General features: G+C 54.1%; 2 protein-coding genes across 4 annotated transcripts; one reads left to right on the top strand and one right to left on the bottom strand.

The window, feature by feature from the left end:
- The first annotated feature begins 6,168 nt into the window (after positions 1–6,168).
- On the top strand, positions 6,169–11,537 carry CA14 (carbonic anhydrase 14). Its single transcript, XM_040998735.1, has 11 exons — positions 6,169–6,220; positions 8,122–8,142; positions 9,079–9,258; positions 9,627–9,769; positions 9,938–10,033; positions 10,178–10,244; positions 10,374–10,531; positions 10,615–10,738; positions 10,944–10,964; positions 11,055–11,139; positions 11,223–11,537. Exons 1-11 carry the CDS (start codon positions 6,169–6,171, stop codon positions 11,287–11,289), a joined length of 1,014 nt encoding a protein of 337 aa, XP_040854669.1. The 3' UTR covers positions 11,290–11,537.
- Positions 11,538–12,015: 478 nt separating this feature from the next.
- Positions 12,016–15,510, bottom strand: APH1A (aph-1 homolog A, gamma-secretase subunit). Of its 3 annotated transcripts, none has more exons than XM_040998737.1 (7): positions 15,183–15,510; positions 14,483–14,653; positions 14,275–14,348; positions 13,913–14,035; positions 13,620–13,747; positions 13,131–13,254; positions 12,016–12,356 (listed from the first exon to the last, which is right to left on the bottom strand). In XM_040998737.1, exons 1-7 carry the CDS (start codon positions 15,293–15,295, stop codon positions 12,295–12,297), a joined length of 795 nt encoding a protein of 264 aa, XP_040854671.1. In that variant the 5' UTR covers positions 15,296–15,510; the 3' UTR covers positions 12,016–12,294. The 3 variants fall into 3 exon arrangements, with proteins under 3 accessions (XP_040854671.1, XP_040854670.1, XP_040854673.1); XM_040998736.1 differs by having other exon boundaries at positions 12,016–12,804; XM_040998739.1 differs by lacking the exon at positions 14,483–14,653 and having other exon boundaries at positions 12,016–13,254; positions 15,183–15,509.
- Positions 15,511–17,522: the final 2,012 nt, after the last annotated feature.

Below are 17,522 nucleotides of genomic sequence, written 5' to 3' on the forward strand. Positions count from 1 at the left end.
GATCCCATATGGGCGCCGGTTCTAATCCCGGCAGCCCCGCTTCCCTTCCAGCTCCCTGCTTGTGGCCTGGGAAAGCAGTCGAGGACGGCCCAAAGCTTTGGGAACCTGCACCCGTGTGGGAGACCCGGAAGAGGCTCCTGGCTTCGGATCGGCATAGTATCGGCCCGTTGCGCTCACTTGGGGAGTGAATCATCGGACGGAAGATCTTCCTCTCTGTCTCTCCTCTCTGTATATCCGCCTTTCCAATGAAAAAATAATAAAAATAAATCTTTAAAAAAAAAAAAAAAAAAGATCAGATGTTAACAGTGTTTTCCTAATTGGTAGAATTTTTGTTAAAGATTTATTTGTTTTTATTATAAAGTCAGAATTACAGAGAAAATAGGAGAAACAGAGAAAGATCTTCCATCTGCTGGTTCACTCCAAGTGGCTACCATGGCCAGAGCTGAGCCGATCTGAAGCCAGGAACCAGGAACTTCTTTTAGGTCTCCCACACAGGTGCAGGGTCCCAACACCTTGGGTCATCCTCAACTGCTTTCCCAGGGCACAAACAGGGAACTGGGAGGGAAGTGGAGCACCCGGGTTACAAACCAACGCTCATTATGGGATCCTGGTGCCTGCAAGGCGAACACTTTAGCTACTAGCCTACCATGTTGGACCCAGTAGAATTTTTTTAACAGAGTTTTTTAAATTTCTTTTTTTCTTTCTTGCTTTCTTTCTTGCTTTCTTTCTTTCATTCAATCTTTGAAACCTCTGTTTTTCCTAATGAAGAATTACTTGTACAGTTTTTAAAATAATAATTATAAAAAGAAAAATATCAATTTGCCATTACTAAGTAAAATCTGGTATTTTCTATCACTTCTGAAACTAATACCAAATAATTATTTCATTCCTGATGTTCTTGTTTAAGAGGAAAAGAAGCAACCTGTCATGGTATTACTTAGTACTTAGTAAAAGGCATACATCCACAAAATAAACCTGCTGGATGGTGGAACGATAGGAAGCACGAACGCTTTCTGTACTCAATAATAAGCGCAGTGGTGACGGCCCAATAACTCCTGATCCCCACGTGGGAGGCCTGGCCTGTATTCCAGCCCAGCCCAAGGCCGTTGCAGCAGAGTGAGCCAGCAGGCGGCAGAGTATTTCTACACACTCTCCCCAGCCTTTCAAATGAAAAGTCATAACTGCATTTTACCTTCCCAGGTGCAGCAGTTGAGATGATGTGCTTAACTGAAGTCCCCGGGATTCTGTGCCAGTTCCCCCTTCAGTTCCAGTTTTCACATAGGCACCCCCTCAGAGGTTCAAGTATGGGGTCTCTGCTGAGATGAGACCAGGATCCTCACCTTTGATCTGGCCCAGCTCTGGCTGCTGCAGCCGTGTGCCAGAGAGCCAGGGGATGGAGATCAATTTCTTTTTTTTTTAAGTATATATATATATATATATTTATTATGAAGTCAGATATACAGAGAGAAGAGGAGAGACAGAGAGAAAGATCTTCTGTCCGATGATTCACTCCCCAAGTAACCGCAACGGCCGGTGCTGCGCCGATCCAAAGCCAGGAGCCAGGAACTTCTTCCAGGTCTCCCACACGGGTGCAGGGTCCCAAAGCCTTGGGCCATCCTCAACTGCTTTCCCAGGCCACAAGCAGGGAGCTGGATGGGAAGTGGAGCTGTAGGGATTAGAACCGGCGCCCTTATGGGATCCCAATGCATTCAAGGAGAGGATTTTGGCTGCTAGGCCACGCCGCCAAGCCCGGAGATCAATTTCTGGGGTTTGGTTTTGTTTTGTTTTGTTTTGGTTTGGTTTGGTTTTTTGGTCTCACTGTGTCTCTACTTTTAGAAAAGTTAAAATAAATAAAAATTCAGTTGTCACCTTACAAATAACTTCAGATTTATAAATGTTGCTAATTTTTGGCATTTTCTCCTTAGAGCAATGTCACTCAAGTCATTACAGCAAGTTAACTAAAGTGGTAGCAGCCAGGACCAAAACTACCCTTTATGGACCAGAAAAGTTTTTGGTTTTGCTTTTTAAAGTGTTCCAATGTCCTGGGAGAGAGTCATTCTTTCTCTATCTCTGTATCAAGTCAATGTATCTTTTAAGATTCGTGTCCTTCTAAACAACATGCTGAAAACAACTAAGTTACAAGTGAAACTACAGCAAGTTCTTTGACCATATTTCTTTTTGTTTATTTAAAAGGCAGAGTTACACAGGGAGAAAAAGAGAGGCAGAGAAAGAAAGAGATCTTCCATCTCCTGGTTCACTCCCCATATGGGCACAACAGCCACGGCTGGGCCACATGAGAGGCAGGAGCCAAGAGCCTCTTCCGGGTCTCCTACATGGGAGCAGGGTCCCAAGGACTTTAGCCATCCCTTGCTTTCCCAGGTCACAAGCAGGGAGCTGGAAGGGAAGTGGAGCAGTCAGGGTTCAAACGGGATGCCGGCACTGCAGGGAACAGCTTAATAAGCTACACTACAGCAGCAGCCCCGATGATAACAGATGGTACATTTTTAAAGACATCTCAATCATTTGTCACATCACAATCTTGTCTGAGAACAGATCCTGACTGGAGGGGTGATTGACACCAGCAATAAGCTACCAGTCCCCACAAGGTTATCCTAGGCTACACTTTGATTCCTATTCCAGAAGGATATGACACAGTTATTCCTTCAGAATCACAGACAGAATTGTCATTAATGAAAGTTTCTCACCTATAAAGGAGAGAAGTGGAAATGTCCCCGTCTCTTGCTGGGTTCTTGGATGAAGGGCAGAAAAGAGGGAGGAAGGGGAAAGACAGGCCGAAGAGGGCGGCCACCCAAGTGGATGACAATGACAGGCTGACAGCCTGTTCCCTCCCTGCTTCACAGAGGAGGACCTGTCCTTCGGTGTCACTCTGAGATGATGGGGCGTGGGTGTAGGGCTAATCCTCCCCCTCCAAACACAGGAGGCAAGCATGCAGTGCTGGGATTACCCATCGCATCCTTTCTCCGAGTCTCCATCACTTCTCAGCCCAGGTTTGCTTGCTCCTCTAGGAATCCAGTGCCATCTGATTCTGTCTCCTCACGAATGCCCTCTTCTCAGCAATTCATGACCACAAGATAGACTAAACAAGTTCCTGTGCGACCCTTCTTGTTCTCCGTCTCCACACCCTACCTGGCTCCTATGCCCTACCACACAAACTCCCAGCCCACCCAGAATGAGAGGTTTTCTTTAAAAATTTTAAACAAGATTTCTTTATTTTTATTGGAAAGGCAGATTCACAGAGAGAAGGGGGAGACACAGAGAAAGATCTTCCATCCTACGGTACACCCCCCCAATGGTCATAACAGCCACAGCTGAGCCGATCCAAAGCCAGAAGCCAGGAGCTTCTTCCAGGTCTTTCACACGGGCGCAGGGTCCAAGGCTTTGGGTCATCCTGTGCTGCTTTTCTAGCCCACAAGCAGGGAGCTGAGTGGGAAGAGGACAGCCAAAACACCAAACGGCACCCGTATGGGATCTTGGTGTATGCAAGGTGAACATTTAGACATCAAGTCACTGTGACAGGTCCTGGAATGTGTTTTAAACTAAGAAGTTTAAATGCCTAGGTTAGGACCCTGTAAGGCCAAAATGGCATCGTACTGGGTTTTCTACCACTTCACCTTTCACTGCTTTTGCATGGACAGGAGATGGCGCCAGATGGCAGTGGGATGCCTGGGCTTTGTTGGGCTTGCAGCCAACTCAGGAAAGTATTGGCGAGGGAGAAGTCAGAACTGAACAAAGGTGCCGGAGTTTGAATAGAGACTTAAAAAGGAGCTGGGGCGGGGGGAGGGGGAGGGGGGACAGAGTCACTTTTTTTCTTTTGTGAACACACAAGGGTCCCTTGGCTCCTACTACAAATCAGTACAGCAGAAAGGGGCAAAAGAACGTCCTCACAAAAGCCAACGGTCAAACAGCCAAGTCCCCGCAGAGCGTGCCTGCGCTCTCCCCAGCTCCTGGAAACCAGCGCTTTGGTCCATTTGCAAGAGCCTGCCCAGCCGCGAACAGCGCCAGGCCGTGTTCCTTTGAGGACTGAGTGAGCAAAGTCGCAGAGCCCACCAGCCTTGGGTTACCGGCCAGGAGAAATCAGTTTCCAGGAACATTTTCAAAATCACCGGCGAGCCACCAAGAGGTGGCGCCAGGCAAGACAGCTACCTGCTGGGGGAAGCGCTGGCGCGAGGACCTCTGTCCCCGCAGAGGTCACTCCCGCCAGGGCGTTGCACAGCCACCCTGTGCAAGATGACTCTGCTTTCTCTCGCCTTCCGTTCCTCTCTCCTAAGCACCCCGAATCCCAGGAAGTCCAGTTTGCATTTTACAACCCTTTATTCTTCCCAGATGGGATGGATGGGCCTTGGTTGGGGGGACCTTCAAACTTACAACTCCCCCCTAGGAGAAAATTAATTCAGAGGACGGACAATGAGAGAATTTTTAAGAAGCAGTGGCATCTGCCCATGTCCTTGCTGTGGCAGATCAATCACAGGAGACAGAAAGGCACGGCCTGTCTCAGCAGGAGTTGATGATCTAGCACATGTATTATTCTGCTCATTTGGCTCTTCTCCGGCTCCCTGTTTAGCTTCTGCTCCCTCCTTTGAGCTATTTACTGCCACTCAGCAGGAGCAAGGGGCAGGGGCAGGGGCGGAGGGAGCTCAAGTGGATGCATCCGCGCACTCTCCCCAGCCCCCAGCTGGTGACCCTGGAGAAGGGTAGAGAGCAGAAAGGCTCCGATGTGTGGCTGGAAATGATCTGTGAGTTTCGCATTCACTAAAGAGGGATTTAGGGTGTACATTCCGATCGGGATTTCCAGTCCCGTGGGGGAACACACACACACAGCCCACATTCCTGACACGCGCATACTCCACGGGCCCAGCTCCCCGGTGAGGTGGCAGGCTCCTCTCGAACCCACCCAGCCCCACCCCACGGCCCCTGTAGGGCGTGCCCGGACCCCTTTGTCAGGACGAAGCCCCTGGGCCCCTCTGGCGTTTGGATCACAAGGTCTCTTACTCTCTCCACCCCTCCCCTCTTTTTCTCTGCAGCCCGCCTTTTTCCTGAGGGCGGACATGATGGTTTCCACAGCCTTCTGTCTCTCCTCCTGTCCTGCGCCTCTGTGTCTTGGCCAAGGGTTCAGTGTCCTCTTCAGTGACAAAAGCCGCCCTAGATCTGCGCTCCCTGGGGAGGGAGGTGGCTGGGTCCTGCAGTTAGAGCCGCTGTCTCTTCATGGTGCTGCTGGAGCCCCTCCCCCGCTGGGCACACAAATGGGCTTTATACAGCAAACAAACCCGGGCCCCCCCCCAGCCACACAGGCACGTGGACCCAGGCCTCACCGTGGGAAGGGGGTGGTGACAGGCGCAGAGAAGGACATCACAAGCCTCTCCACCTCACTTCTTCCACGGGCTGGGGTTTAGTGCTTGACTTCCTGCCCTCACCTGCACCCTGAGTCCCCACCTTCTGGCTCTCCAGCCTGCATTCCCTTCCTACTCCTGGGCAGCTCAGGTTTAGCAACGCTTGGACCCAGCTTCCCCCTACCCTCTGTGCCTTACCTCCCAGGGCAGGGGAAATGAGGACACAGTGTCCTTTGGAGGGGGCTGGATTGGGCCCCTCCTTGGCTCCCCGCTCGCTCCTGGGGACCCCTGACTGAGCAGCCTCCACGTGAATAGCAGAGGAAGGAAGAGCTCACCCCAGCTGGGCTCCTGACCTAGGGCTCCAGTACTCCTAGTGAGGAGGGAGCAGGAGTGAGCGGGGCCATCGTGCATGCCTAATCGGCTATTTAAGGAGCTGTTCCCCAGCAGCCCGGTCACCCCCCCCTCCCCACATACACCCGTCCAGAGCCACCTTAAAAGCGGAGGCAATTGTGAAGTTGCTGGCCAGCAAGTGGAGTGGAGGCTGCAGAGGAAGATTAAGAGGGCAGCGAGGCAGCCAGAGATTTGTCCTGGAACTCAGAAACTCATGGGACCCTACTAAAAACCAAATTCCCTGGAAGCGCACGGGGACAGCAAGCTGAAAACAGATCAATAGACTCAACTCCAGGAACTTGCCCGCACACTCACTCGCTCGCTCGCTCGCTCTCTCGCTCTCCCACCTTTTTGTTTTCCTCTCCCACCCCCTGCCTGTCCCAGCCCTCTACTCCCCAACTCCGCCACCCTGAGCCCTTCCCGGGATACCATGCTCTTCGCCCTCCTTTTAGAGGTGATTTGGATCCTGGCTGCAGACGGGGGTAGGTACGGGTGGATGTGTGTGGGGGTGGGGGTGTCTGTGCTGAGGTCCACGTGCTACTGTGTGTGCGTAATGGGGGAGGTGAAGTGTAAGCAGACACCTGGGACTGCACAGAGACTTTAGGACTGGGAAAGAATATAAAGGAGGCCCTTTCCTTCCCTTTGCCTTTGCCCTCCCTGCTCTGCAGGTATTAGGGGTAAGGCAGCACTAGTAGGGGGCAGGGTGTGTGCACCCCCAAGCACAGGATTGGAGGGGGATCATAGACTGCAGCTGCTCTCCAGAGCCTGTCCCCACTGCCGGGCGTGCCGGCAGCCCTCCTGGCCTTCCCTTATTTGTGAGCTTCTTCAGCCAGGGAATCCTAAAGAAATAGAGGGAAGAACAAGAGGAACATGGAGGGAGGCAGGGAGCCACCTGCTGCCCAATCCCAACCAGACCTGACCCCAGTGCCCCCTTCGGCATGCAGAGCAGAGCAACTCCTGTCCAAGCTCTTCCCCAAATACAGCAGCGATCACAGTCAGCATTTGTTTGACAAAGGACTTTGAGGGGAACCCAAGAGATGAGCAAGGACTCTTGGGAGCACAGGCCCAGGTGTGCCCCAGGAGTGGGACCTGGGAGCACCCTAGCTCCTGCTTAGTGAAGTAGCCAGCACAGAGTAGCCATACAATTAAGGTTGGTGGGGAAAACAGGGTGACAGGGGTGTCCACAGTGTGGAAGGGGAAGGCGGAGGATGACGGGGGGGGGGGGGATAGTTTCATGGAGAGCTGTAAATCTCATCTGAAGGAAAAGGGGGAAATAGGAAAGATGGCCAAGCTGAGAACTGGTGCATTGGAGATTTGGTGGGGAAGAATTCCAGTTGTTCGAGTGTTCCCTAGAGCCAGTAATAGAAGGCCATATGAACCAAGGAATGGGCTGGTCAGACCAAGGATGCCATCGAAAGCATCCCACAAGTGTCAGAATTGTAAGGCATTGTAGGCGGGAGGTGTGGAGGGCTCCAGGGGAAAAAGCATGTACCGTCTTTCTTCAGGGTTTCTGGCAGTTTAAATATTGCAGCTCAAATTTCTCCAAGACAGCTTGCCTTTTCTCCTGGAAACAGTTTAGTCCTGGAAGGGCCCAGGGCCAGCAGACCCCCCGGGCCTCTGAGCCGGGTGACAGGACTGCATGAGAGCCTGGCATGTGACCCAGCTGGCAGCTCTCCTCTCCACACACAATGCTCCACTTTCATCCTGTCCTGCCAGCCTGGCCGTGCGTGCCCACCCACCACCCTCAACCTAGGGATAGACCCTGCCCTGCCTGCTCCTCCTTGCCACCGCCCTCCCCTGACTGGATGGCTGCTGCTGAGGCAGGGTTAGCTGGGCCAAGTCAGAAAGGAAGAATTTAAATATTAATTTACAGTTCAGTGCCTTCATTCATGCAATACTTCAAGGCCAAGCAATATTCTGGTCTCGGCAAAAACCCATCCTTCTCTCCCTTCTTTCTGGTTCCTTCTCTGTAAAGCCTCCCTAGTACCCTTACCTCACCCCATCCCACCCCACCCTAATCTTCCAAGGGTTAGATTGACTTGGCACATGCTGGAGAAACGTTAAGGGCTGGGCTGCCTGCACATTGGGATCCAAGTTAATTTTAGTCTCTGAGCTCGATTTCTTTGCATTCCTCCTCCCCCTGAACTCAGCAAGCATAAGCGCAGCCCCGGCTGGTGATTTTTAAATAGGCCCCCCCCGACCTTTCTGTCCACTGCCGAGGTGTCCAGTTTCAGAGCTTCCTTTGGGAAGCACAGGAGTGGAGGAAGGAGAGTGGGCCAAGAGGGAGAGGGAGGTGGAGCCCAGCCCAGCGCCGCAGGGAGAGGAGCGTGGAGGACAGGGCTCTGCCCCAGGCTGCTCTAATCCCTATCACTCTGCCTTTCAGGTCAACACTGGACCTATGAGGGTGAGCGCAGTACCCAGTACCGTGGGCCTACAGACACCTCTCTCCACTGGGACCACTTCCTGCAGGGTGTGGGGGACAGGAAGACCTGCTGTGAGGTTGGGGAGGAATTTTCCCTTAGCTCCTCAACCCAGCTCCTCCCCTCCCCTCCTGAGTTGTATGTCTGTGTCTCCTAGACCCTGTTGTAATCATCAAATCCCACCCCGTCTGATTCAGCAGGAAAGCTGGTTAGGGCCTGGGTAAACCCACATGGGAGGGAGGGAGCGCAGTGGAAGGGAAAGAGAGAGAGAAGCCCCTAGCATAGCCACCAGTTCTCTGAGCTCTTTCTGTGCTAGTGCAGTCTACCCCCAATTTGCACCTGAAACTACACAGAGCCTGAGGCAGGGGTGAGGAAGAGGCTGGTGAGAGAGTCTATGCCCCCAGGGGAGGTGGAATTCATTCTCTCTGAACTTCTGATGAATGACTTGAGTGGGGTTGCACATTTGGTGCAAGGTCCAGTGGGAGAGCCAGCGTGAATGTCGGAGAGGCACGATGTCTGCATGCCAGGCTGCCTGCACAGGCGGCCCAAGGAGACCCTCCCTTTCTAGGACCACGTCATCCACCCCCATTGCCTTCCCTCTGCTCTCTAATCCCACCTCTGTGAAGTCAGGCTTTCTGTTTATGCCCTCTTCCCCTCACTCCGCTTCCTTGTCCTCAAACTGCAGGTGAGTAAAGGTGCTGGTGCTCTCACTCATCATGAGGGTTGGGGAAGTACCCTCAGCACCTGGAGCATAAAGCCCAATAGGAACTCCTACCTCACCTAGCCTAGCCTAACTGGGGTCTGGGCCTGCGTGGAAGGGGGCACATTTCTACCTCCACACAGATCTGTAACTTGGTGAGGCAGCATGAACGGGTGGCTGGGGCCAGAGGACAGGACAAATGTCTGGCAACTTCCACCAGGCCCACACGGTCAGGAACACTGGGCAGCCTCTTACCCTGAGTGCGGGAGCGATGCCCAGTCGCCCATCGACATCCAGACAGACAGTGTGACGGTTGCCCCCGAGTTGCCCATTCCGCAGCCCCATGGCTATGAACAGCCTGGCACTGAGCCTTTGGACCTGCGCAATAATGGTCACACAGGTAAGACCCAGGCTGCAGGGACTTGCGGGCGCTGCTTCAAACCTCCAGAGTCCGGGGAGAGAGACTGGAGCATCTGAAAGCTTCTTTCACAATCGGGGAGATGTGAGCCTGGGATCAGGCTCTTGTAGGCCAGGTGGAACCTGCCTGTCTATGGCTAAGTTTGCCCAAGTTAGAACTTGATCTTCAGTGAGAAAGGGGGAGCCAGGCTAGCAAAGCATTGGCCTAGGGGGCAGAGTGCTTTGTGGGGAAGAAGGTTAAACAGGAGACCAAATCTCCCAAGAAGTGGTGACAGACTAGGTTGGGGGGGGGGGGTTGTGGGAACTATGGCACACTCCCCCAACAAGCCTGGCTTGCCCTCTCCTGCTCAGTGCAACTCTCTCTGCCCCCGACCCTGTATCTGAGTGGACTCCCTCAGAAATACGTGGCTGCCCAGCTCCACCTGCACTGGGGTCGCCAAGGGTCACCTGGAGGCTCAGAGCACCAGATCAACAGCGAGGCTGCCGCTGCCGAGGTACCAGACAACAAGAAGCCCACAGTGAGACAGGGATGGCCGGTCACTGGGAAAAGGATTCGGACACATAGCAAAGTTGTCCTGGGGGTGTGGGGTGCAGTCAGAGCCAAGGCCCCAGAGGCAGGTAGAGAAGTGGTTACTGACTCCACCCCCTCTCCCTTCCTTCAGCTGCACGTCGTGCACTATGATGCAGATTCCTACGAGAGCTTGAGTGAAGCAGCTCAGAGGCCTCAGGGCCTGGCTGTGCTGGGCATCCTGATTGAGGTCAGTGGTCTCATCCTCTCCCAGGTTATCCCTCAGATTCACGGCTGCTGGCCTCCCTCCCCAAGCAGGCAGACACTCTGACCGTTGATTCTGCACACCAGTGTCTTACTCCAAACGTACCTATTCCATGCTCTCCCCCTCCAGGCAGGTGATGCAGAGAACCCCGCCTATGAGCACATTCTGCAGCATTTGCATGAAATAAGACATAAAGGTGAGCTCTTCATGGACACTTTTAAAAGCTGACCTGCGGATGAGCCTTTAGGAGGAGGCCGTGTGCTAAACAATCCCCGCCTGGGGGAGCCCAGGGCACAGTGAGGAAACCAAGCCTCCTTCTCCCTAGATGAGAAGACCTCAGTGCCCCCCTTCAATGTGGGAGGGCTGCTCCCGGCGCAGCTGGAGCACTTCTTCCGGTACAATGGCTCACTCACAACGCCCCCTTGCTACCAGAGTGTGCTCTGGACAGTCTTCAGCAGCAGGGTACAGATCTCAGTGGAGCAGGTGAGTGGTGGGACAGGCTGGTGGCAGGAGACCCCACTCTCTCCAAGTGACCCTTCCCTCACTTGCACTCTTGTGCTCCGTAGCTGGAGAGGCTGCAGACAACACTGTTCTCTACAGAGCAGGAGGAGCCCTCGGAGCTCCTGGTTGAGAACTTCCGCATCCCCCAACCCCTCCATCAGCGAGGGGTCTTGGCATCTTTTAACCCAGGTGACTGTTCTAGGGCTGAAGGACATGGGACACAGAAGGCCTCAATGGCAGGAAGTAGGGAGCCTAAGGCTGAGAGGGGTGGGGGCTTCCAGGACTTGCTCAGACGCCCGAGCGCCCAGCGGTTTCTCCCAGGCATAAGAGTGTGCTGCTCTCAGCCAGGCTGGCAGTCTGATGTGCCACTGACCCAGCTCTTCTTCCTTTCCAGCCGGATCCCTGTACAGCACAGGTAAGACAGCCGTGCCTATCAGGGCACTGCAAGGGGAAGGGCTCCACATCTCCCAGCCCTAGGCTGTCACCTGGCACTGCTGTTCCACAGGAGAAATGCTGAGTATAGCAGTGGGAATCCTAGTCGGCTGCCTCTGCCTTCTGCTGGCTCTTTATTTCATTGCTAGAAAAATCAGGTGAGACCCTCCTCTGCAGGACTTCAGCCCTTTTCTCCCCAACCTCCTGCTGGCTTCACGTGGGATTCTCCTCCTCCCTGCAGGAAGAAGAGGCTGGGAAACAGGAAAAGTGTGGTCTTCACCTCGGCACGAACCACTGCTGAGGCATAAACCCATGGGCACCTGCCACTCTCGCCAATCAGGGAGCCTCAAAAGTGGGGCTGTAGGGACGGGCCAGAAAAGGCTGTAAAGTAGTAGGTAGACCCCCTCCTTCTTCCAGACACTGCCTGACAGACTGGGGTGAACCCAGGCTCTCCCCAAGACAGGGGAGCCTTAGGTCTCTCACAGCAAGGAGGAGCCCAAGAGGTTCTCACGGTGCTAATGAGACTGGTTAGTTGTAGGGAGAGTTGGGGACGTGTCCCCAAATGCCCACTCCCACACTTTTATGTCCCTTTTCTTAGATATGTTGCAGGATATTCCTTTAGGAAAAAGGGTTGATGTTGGGTGTTTGTCGTTGTTTTGAGTTTTTTGTTCAATTTATTTAGAAATTAAAGTTTTTGACCTTTGTTCTGGCCTATTCTTTGGGGCTCTTGAGGGTAGGAGAGTGTTGGAAATGAGCAAAGGATAGGGAAAAGCAAACATGGGCAATGAACTCCTGTTATTCCATCCCTGGGATGGGTGTGAGTGGTGACTGGGGGTGGTAGTGGAAGCGGCAGGTACCCCTACTTGTGGGAAAATACTTAACCCAAAGTTTCCAGCATGAAGCCACCAACCCAGGTTTCTGCTTTGCCCCGCAAACCATGAGGTGAAATTAAGGACTGGACAAAGAGACACGAGAGGGCAGAAATCTGAAGGAACACGTTGTCCCCACCCTTGAGAGTCAAGTTCCCCCCGCAATTATAAAGTCCTTTTTATTAGTCAAAATCACAGTCACCTTGATTAAAAGGACAGGACACCCCATCCTCAGCAGAAAATGATACAGTTTATAGAAAACCTCCCTCCCCACCCCACACCCCAATTAAAAACTAGAAAAAATCTGCCCTCCTTCCCTGCGATATCATGGTGGCCTGACCTGTCCAGGGGCACTGTGGCTCCAGAGCAGGCAGGCTCACCCCAGCACCCTCCGCTTCACCTTGGGGAGAGAAGGGATGCTGGTGGCCAAGGAGGTTAAAACCATTAGTTCCAGTAATACCAGTTCCCAAACATGCACGTCCTTCCTTTTCCCCAGGGCCTGGGACCTAAGGGGAAGGGGACAGAAATGAGCCCAGCTATCAGGAGCAATTTGAGTTGGGGGAGGAAAAGTAGCCCAAGGAAGTGACAGTTGTTCCAACATTCCTCCTCCCTTCCCCAATTTCAGAAGGAAAAAAAAAAAAGGCAGTTGGGATGGTTATCACACCAAATATGGGTTCCCCTCTGAGACCTGAGAGAAAAGACTAAGACGTCAGTCTGGGGAGGGGGCAGCTGGTCTACCCTTGAGCCTCCATTACTCTCCTCTCCAGGGCAATAGCTAAGCTAAGTCCCTTTGCTGGGCAACCTGCACTGTCCAGAACTGGAGATGGAGAAATACAGGGCGAGGAGATCAGGAGGGCACCCCAGGCCCAGGGGTCCCCCCCATGTTCCCTCAGTCCTCGGGTGGGATGCGCAGGGCAGAATACACCATCACCCGACTGTCCTCCTGCCGTCGGCCTGCAGAGGGGAAGCGGGGTGAGTCATGGGCGGGTGAGAGCAGAGCACTAACACATAGGGCGTCCTGGACAAGGGCAGGGGGGAGGAGGGCTAAGTGCAGACTCAAACCCACATCGGTCCCTGACTGGCTGAACCCAGGCTGCTCCTGCCAAAGCTTAGACACTAAAGGTCACAGATGGACAACACAAAGCCCTGGTGGTGGCGGGAGCGACCAACGAGGAGACCGAGTGTGGGCAATGGACCCGGGCTGGGGCTGGGCTCAGTCACGGGCAGTGGACAGGCAGGTGGGATCTGTCGGGCGATCGGTCCAGGTAGTCAGTCCTTACACGAGAGGCTGCGCTGGATGCTTCGGAGGGAGCCTCCGGCTGTGATGAAGGCCCAGAGCCCCATGGATACCGTGACTGCATAGATGGGCAGCAGGCTGGCCTCATACTGGGGGTTCAGGAATGTCTGAGAATAAGGGTGTGGGGAGAAAAAGAGGTGAGCGTATTCCCCAACCTCATCACCCACAAATGTCACTCAAAGTCACACCCTCCCCCACTACTACCAGGGAGTTTTGACGTGGAGCACCATCAAGTGTTTCTATCCCCCCTGCTCACTCGAGGCCCTCTGAATTAGTCTGACTGACCCATTCAGACTCTACCCGCAGCCTCTCTCGCAGAGCAGCTGTTGCAAGTGATGCCGAGGGGACGGAATCCACAGACTCACCTTTCTGCCTCTTCCAGGGCAGAAATGATAAGGCTTGAGGGTGCGCCTCCACACCCCCCTACCCCCTAGATCCCACTCCTATTCTCAAGCCCTTGTCTGCAACTCACCAGTCCCGAGGTCAGCAGGTGACTGAGAACCACCAGGACCAGGGCCCAGTACCGTCTCCTCTCACAGGCATCAAAGAACACAACTCCCCAGAAAGTATGCAGCAGGATGACGGCTGCTGTCAGAAAGGCTGCAGGGAGGGAGGCGGCGATGAGACACACCCTGGTACTCTCCCAGCTTCCTGCCATCCGGAGCCCAAGACATCTCCCAGGGAAGGCCAATGTGTCCCATCAGGGTCAGGGATGAGCTGGGGCGGTGGGGAAGCAATGAAGGCAAAACAGGAAGTGGGCCTTACCTGAGGTCAGGAAGTAATAGGGTGAGTCTCCATGGATCCCAACCACACCTGGCCCCAGAGCATCAGCCAAAATATTGATAACAGAGAAGACACCACTGATGATACCGAAGGACAGACCAGAAACTGGGGGGAGGGAGGGGCTCATGAATGCCGGCAGTGATGGGGACCTGCTTCACCGGCCACCTGAGCCCTCCCCACGCCCAGGCACAGGGCTGCCACACCTACTCTCCCTCCACACCACCTCTGCTCAGCAGTCAGGCAGGAAGGCAAGCAGGAAGCTATTGAGGACAGGTGGCAGCTTAGAGGCTTCCCCAAGGATGGGGTCTCCAGCACCTCCCGCCAGCCCCTCCCCCTTGGCTCACCATAAGCCATCTGGCGGATGGAGATGGGTGATCTTCCGTCCTCACTCAGCGATGCTAAGCCCTCATCTGCCTTCCTGGGGTGGGGTGGGGTGGGGGACACATGAGGGAGGGCAGGGCTGCTCCTTTCCCTGTGGTACCTCCTCTTCCAAAGCAGCCTGCCAGCCCCTTCCCAGGCGGGCTCCCCTCTCAGGCCACCCCATCGTCTTACTTTAGCAGTTTGTAGTAGGCAAAGCGGAACACCTCCTGGAGGAGAACAGACACAGCAGCACCCAAAAGCAGCAGGCCATACTGGAGCTGGGCATCTGACCGGTCTGTCACATGGACCAACACGAACCACACCACGGAGGCCAGGAGCAGGGAGACCAGCCAGAAGAATGCCCTGAGAAGAGACAAGGGCAGTGAGAGGCAGGCCAGGGTGGGGACGGCCAGAGGAATCAAAGAATGGACTCAGCCAAGCTGCGGCACAACACAGTGGAGGCTGGACTTCCGGATGGTCAGGGAGCCGGGGGACTGAGCAGTTTCCAGCACAGCATTCATCTGTTGGATTTAGACTCGGATTTAGGGGGGCTTCGGGCGGGGAGAGGCAGCCTGTGTGGGCTCCGAAGGGGGAGGTGTCCCTGCCCCAGTCGGTCCTCCCCTATAGGGCACCTGACTGGGCCGACCCAGGTCAGCACGGCCCCCCGCACAAGCCTCGGCCTTGGGCCTCTTCTGACGTCGTGGCAGGAATCTGCAATCCCTGGAAGGCGGAAATCAATGGCCGGAAAAAGGGCAAACCCTTCAAGTCCACCAACTGACCCTGAGCAACCTTCACCTCTGACTCATCTCCCCCAGCCCCAGGCTGCCGGGCTCGCCTCCAGCTCCTCCAAACCCACTCCTCTCTTTGACGTCTCCCCCATCCCATGACTCACCCCGCGACCAGGATGATAACGCGAAGAGGGTCCCCTGCCACAGTGATCAAGAAGAGAGCGAAGGCTGGACCGAACGCGACGAAAGTGCATCCGAAAAACACCGCAGCCCCCATGGCTGGGGCTGGGGGGCGGGGTGGAGGCTTGGCCCAGGGAGGCAAATGGGAGGAGCGCGTCCGCTGGGGCAGTCCGCGTCGGGTGGCGACGCGACCCCACGAGGGGCGCGGTGCAATGTCACCCCCGGACCCCGGGGAAGGGGAGGGGGGCACCGACACCCCAGAGGAAGATCCGCGCGACTTCCTCTACGGAAGCCGAGGAGGGGACAAAGCCTGGCAGCAGCCCCATGGCCACCTCCCATCTAATCCCCACCCCCGGAAGGCCAATGGAGACCCAGGGTGGGCTGGGCTGAGCGGGGCAGGAGGCGGGGCTGCGAGGCCTGCTGGGAGTTGTAGTCCCGCGGCTCTCGTAGTCCGCTGCACCCGGTCCCGGGAGAGGCTGGGCCAGACCCCGGGCGCGGTTGCTTGGGTTCTGTTGCTGGGCTGACTACAGGCTTGCTTTGTGGGAAGGGTGGTAGCGAGTCTAAGCCTTTGTGCAGGGCTGCAGGAGGGGGAAGATCCTGTTTGAATGTAAGGGACAAATACAAAGACAGTACAGGATAGAGGGTGCAGGGAGATAGGGGCGGGTATTGTTCTTATTTGAATGAGAGGAAATGGGCTAGCGTTGCTGCCGGAGGGATGAAGGTTAGACTTAAAGTAGGAATCCTTTGGAAAAGCTAACGTGGAAAACCCGTAACCTGGAGGTTGCTAAGGAGACCTCCACCTGGAAGGACAAAACGGGAGAGAAGCCCACAGGAGCCTGGGACAAAAGGGCTGGGGAAGGAATCCAGAGGGAATTCAGAAGTTAAAAGGGCTTGAGTTGAAAGAAGGTGACAGTCCCTCCCACCCCAAATCATTCAGTTTTTTTTATGTCATACTTCCTCTGTTTATTTTTTCCCCCGGAACATAAACCTCGGAGGAGTCTTCTCCTTAGACAGAGGAGGGGGGAGGGAGAAGAAGAGAAATGCAATTGGAGAGGACAGGGTTAGCCCTGAGGGAAGTTGTTTAGGTTAAAGAGTCCTAGAGTAGGAAGTGAGAGAATCTGGAATGTCGTTTTTTGCAAGTGGAGTTAAAAGTATCAAAAACAAAAACAAAAAACCCCCCCTATAGAAATGGTGCTGTTAAAAACCACATGGAGAAGAACCGGGCTTCCTTTCCATTCTGGAAGGATTTAGGATTTCACGCATGAGCATACACCCACGTAAATGTTTCACATTTTCCCCCAGGAAAATCTGAAAAGGAGCTCAGGAATAAATCATATAGATTTACATGGAAAGTCGCCAAGCCTGCTGGCCAGTGCTCATGGCTTGCAGGCATCCTGTTCTTAGTGCAACTGGCTGGGTCAGGGAAGACATAGGAAGTAGGTGCCTCTGCAGTGAGCCCGGCCCCTGGCACCTTCTCACTCTGCGAAGAGGCTCTAAGCCATCTTGTTCATGGGTGATTCACAGACTTGTGTCATGCCTGGCTCACTTTCCGTGTTGCATCCCTTGAAAAAGCCCACACATCTCTGGTGCATCCCCTCTTCTCCCTCCCCAGCCCAAGGGTTCCCAATCACCTGTCAAACCCAGATGGATGTAGCATCATGTGCCCAACACATCTGATAAGTAAATGTTTGTATAGAGAACAAAAGCAGAAACTCAAAAGCAGGAGAGGAACCAACAATTAGCCAAGAAGTAGCCAGAGAGGATGTGAGTCTGATCTCTGCTTCTGCCCTGTACCGCTCACCCCCCCAACTCTAGCTTTCAGTCCCTGCAGACCCTTGAAGACCACCATGATGGCTCAAGTAGCTGATTTCTACTCACATCCAGGTGAGAGACACTCAGCTTCTGACCAGCACAGCCCTGGTCATCACAGGTATTTGGGCAGTGAAATAGCAGATGGGAACCCTAACTCAGTCTCTCTGCCTTTCGAAAATAAGTAAATGGGCCCAGCGCGGTAGCATAGTGACTAAAAGTCCTTGCTTTGCACACCCGAGATCCCAAGTGGGCACCAGTTTGTATCCTGGCTGCTCCACTTCCCAGCCAGCTTCATTTGTGGACTGGAAAAGCAGTGGAAGACGATTCAAAGCCTTGGAACCCTGCACCCACATGGGAGACCTGAAAGATGCTCCTGGTTCCTGGCTTCAGACAGGCTCAGCTCCGGCGGTTGCAGCTTCTTGGGGAGCAAACCAGCAAATGAAAGATCTTTCTCTGCTTCTTTCCTTCACTCTGTAAATCTGACTTTCCAATAAAAATAAAATAATCTTTTT

Source organism: Ochotona curzoniae, unplaced genomic scaffold, assembly GCF_017591425.1.
Source record: "Ochotona curzoniae isolate NIBS_2020 unplaced genomic scaffold, NIBS_Ocur_1.0 scaffold_1037, whole genome shotgun sequence".
Lineage (NCBI taxonomy): Eukaryota > Metazoa > Chordata > Mammalia > Lagomorpha > Ochotonidae > Ochotona > Ochotona curzoniae.

Excerpts from the sequence above, each read along its gene's own strand:
- CA14 (XM_040998735.1), top strand. The coding sequence starts at position 6,169 with ATGCTCTTCGCCCTCCTTTTAGAGGTGATTTGGATCCTGGCTGCAGAC. Across the intron at positions 9,259-9,626 it reads GCGCAATAATGGTCACACAG|TGCAACTCTCTCTGCCCCCG; the intron begins GTAAGACCCAGG and ends TCTCCTGCTCAG. Across the intron at positions 10,034-10,177 it reads TGCTGGGCATCCTGATTGAG|GCAGGTGATGCAGAGAACCC; the intron begins GTCAGTGGTCTC and ends CTCCCCCTCCAG.
- APH1A (XM_040998736.1), bottom strand. The coding sequence starts at position 15,295 with ATGGGGGCTGCGGTGTTTTTCGGATGCACTTTCGTCGCGTTCGGTCCA. Across the intron at positions 13,255-13,619 it reads ACCTGCTGACCTCGGGACTG|ACATTCCTGAACCCCCAGTA; the intron begins GTGAGTTGCAGA and ends CCTTATTCTCAG. Across the intron at positions 12,805-13,130 it reads CATCCAGCGCAGCCTCTCGT|GCCGACGGCAGGAGGACAGT; the intron begins GTAAGGACTGAC and ends TCCCCTCTGCAG.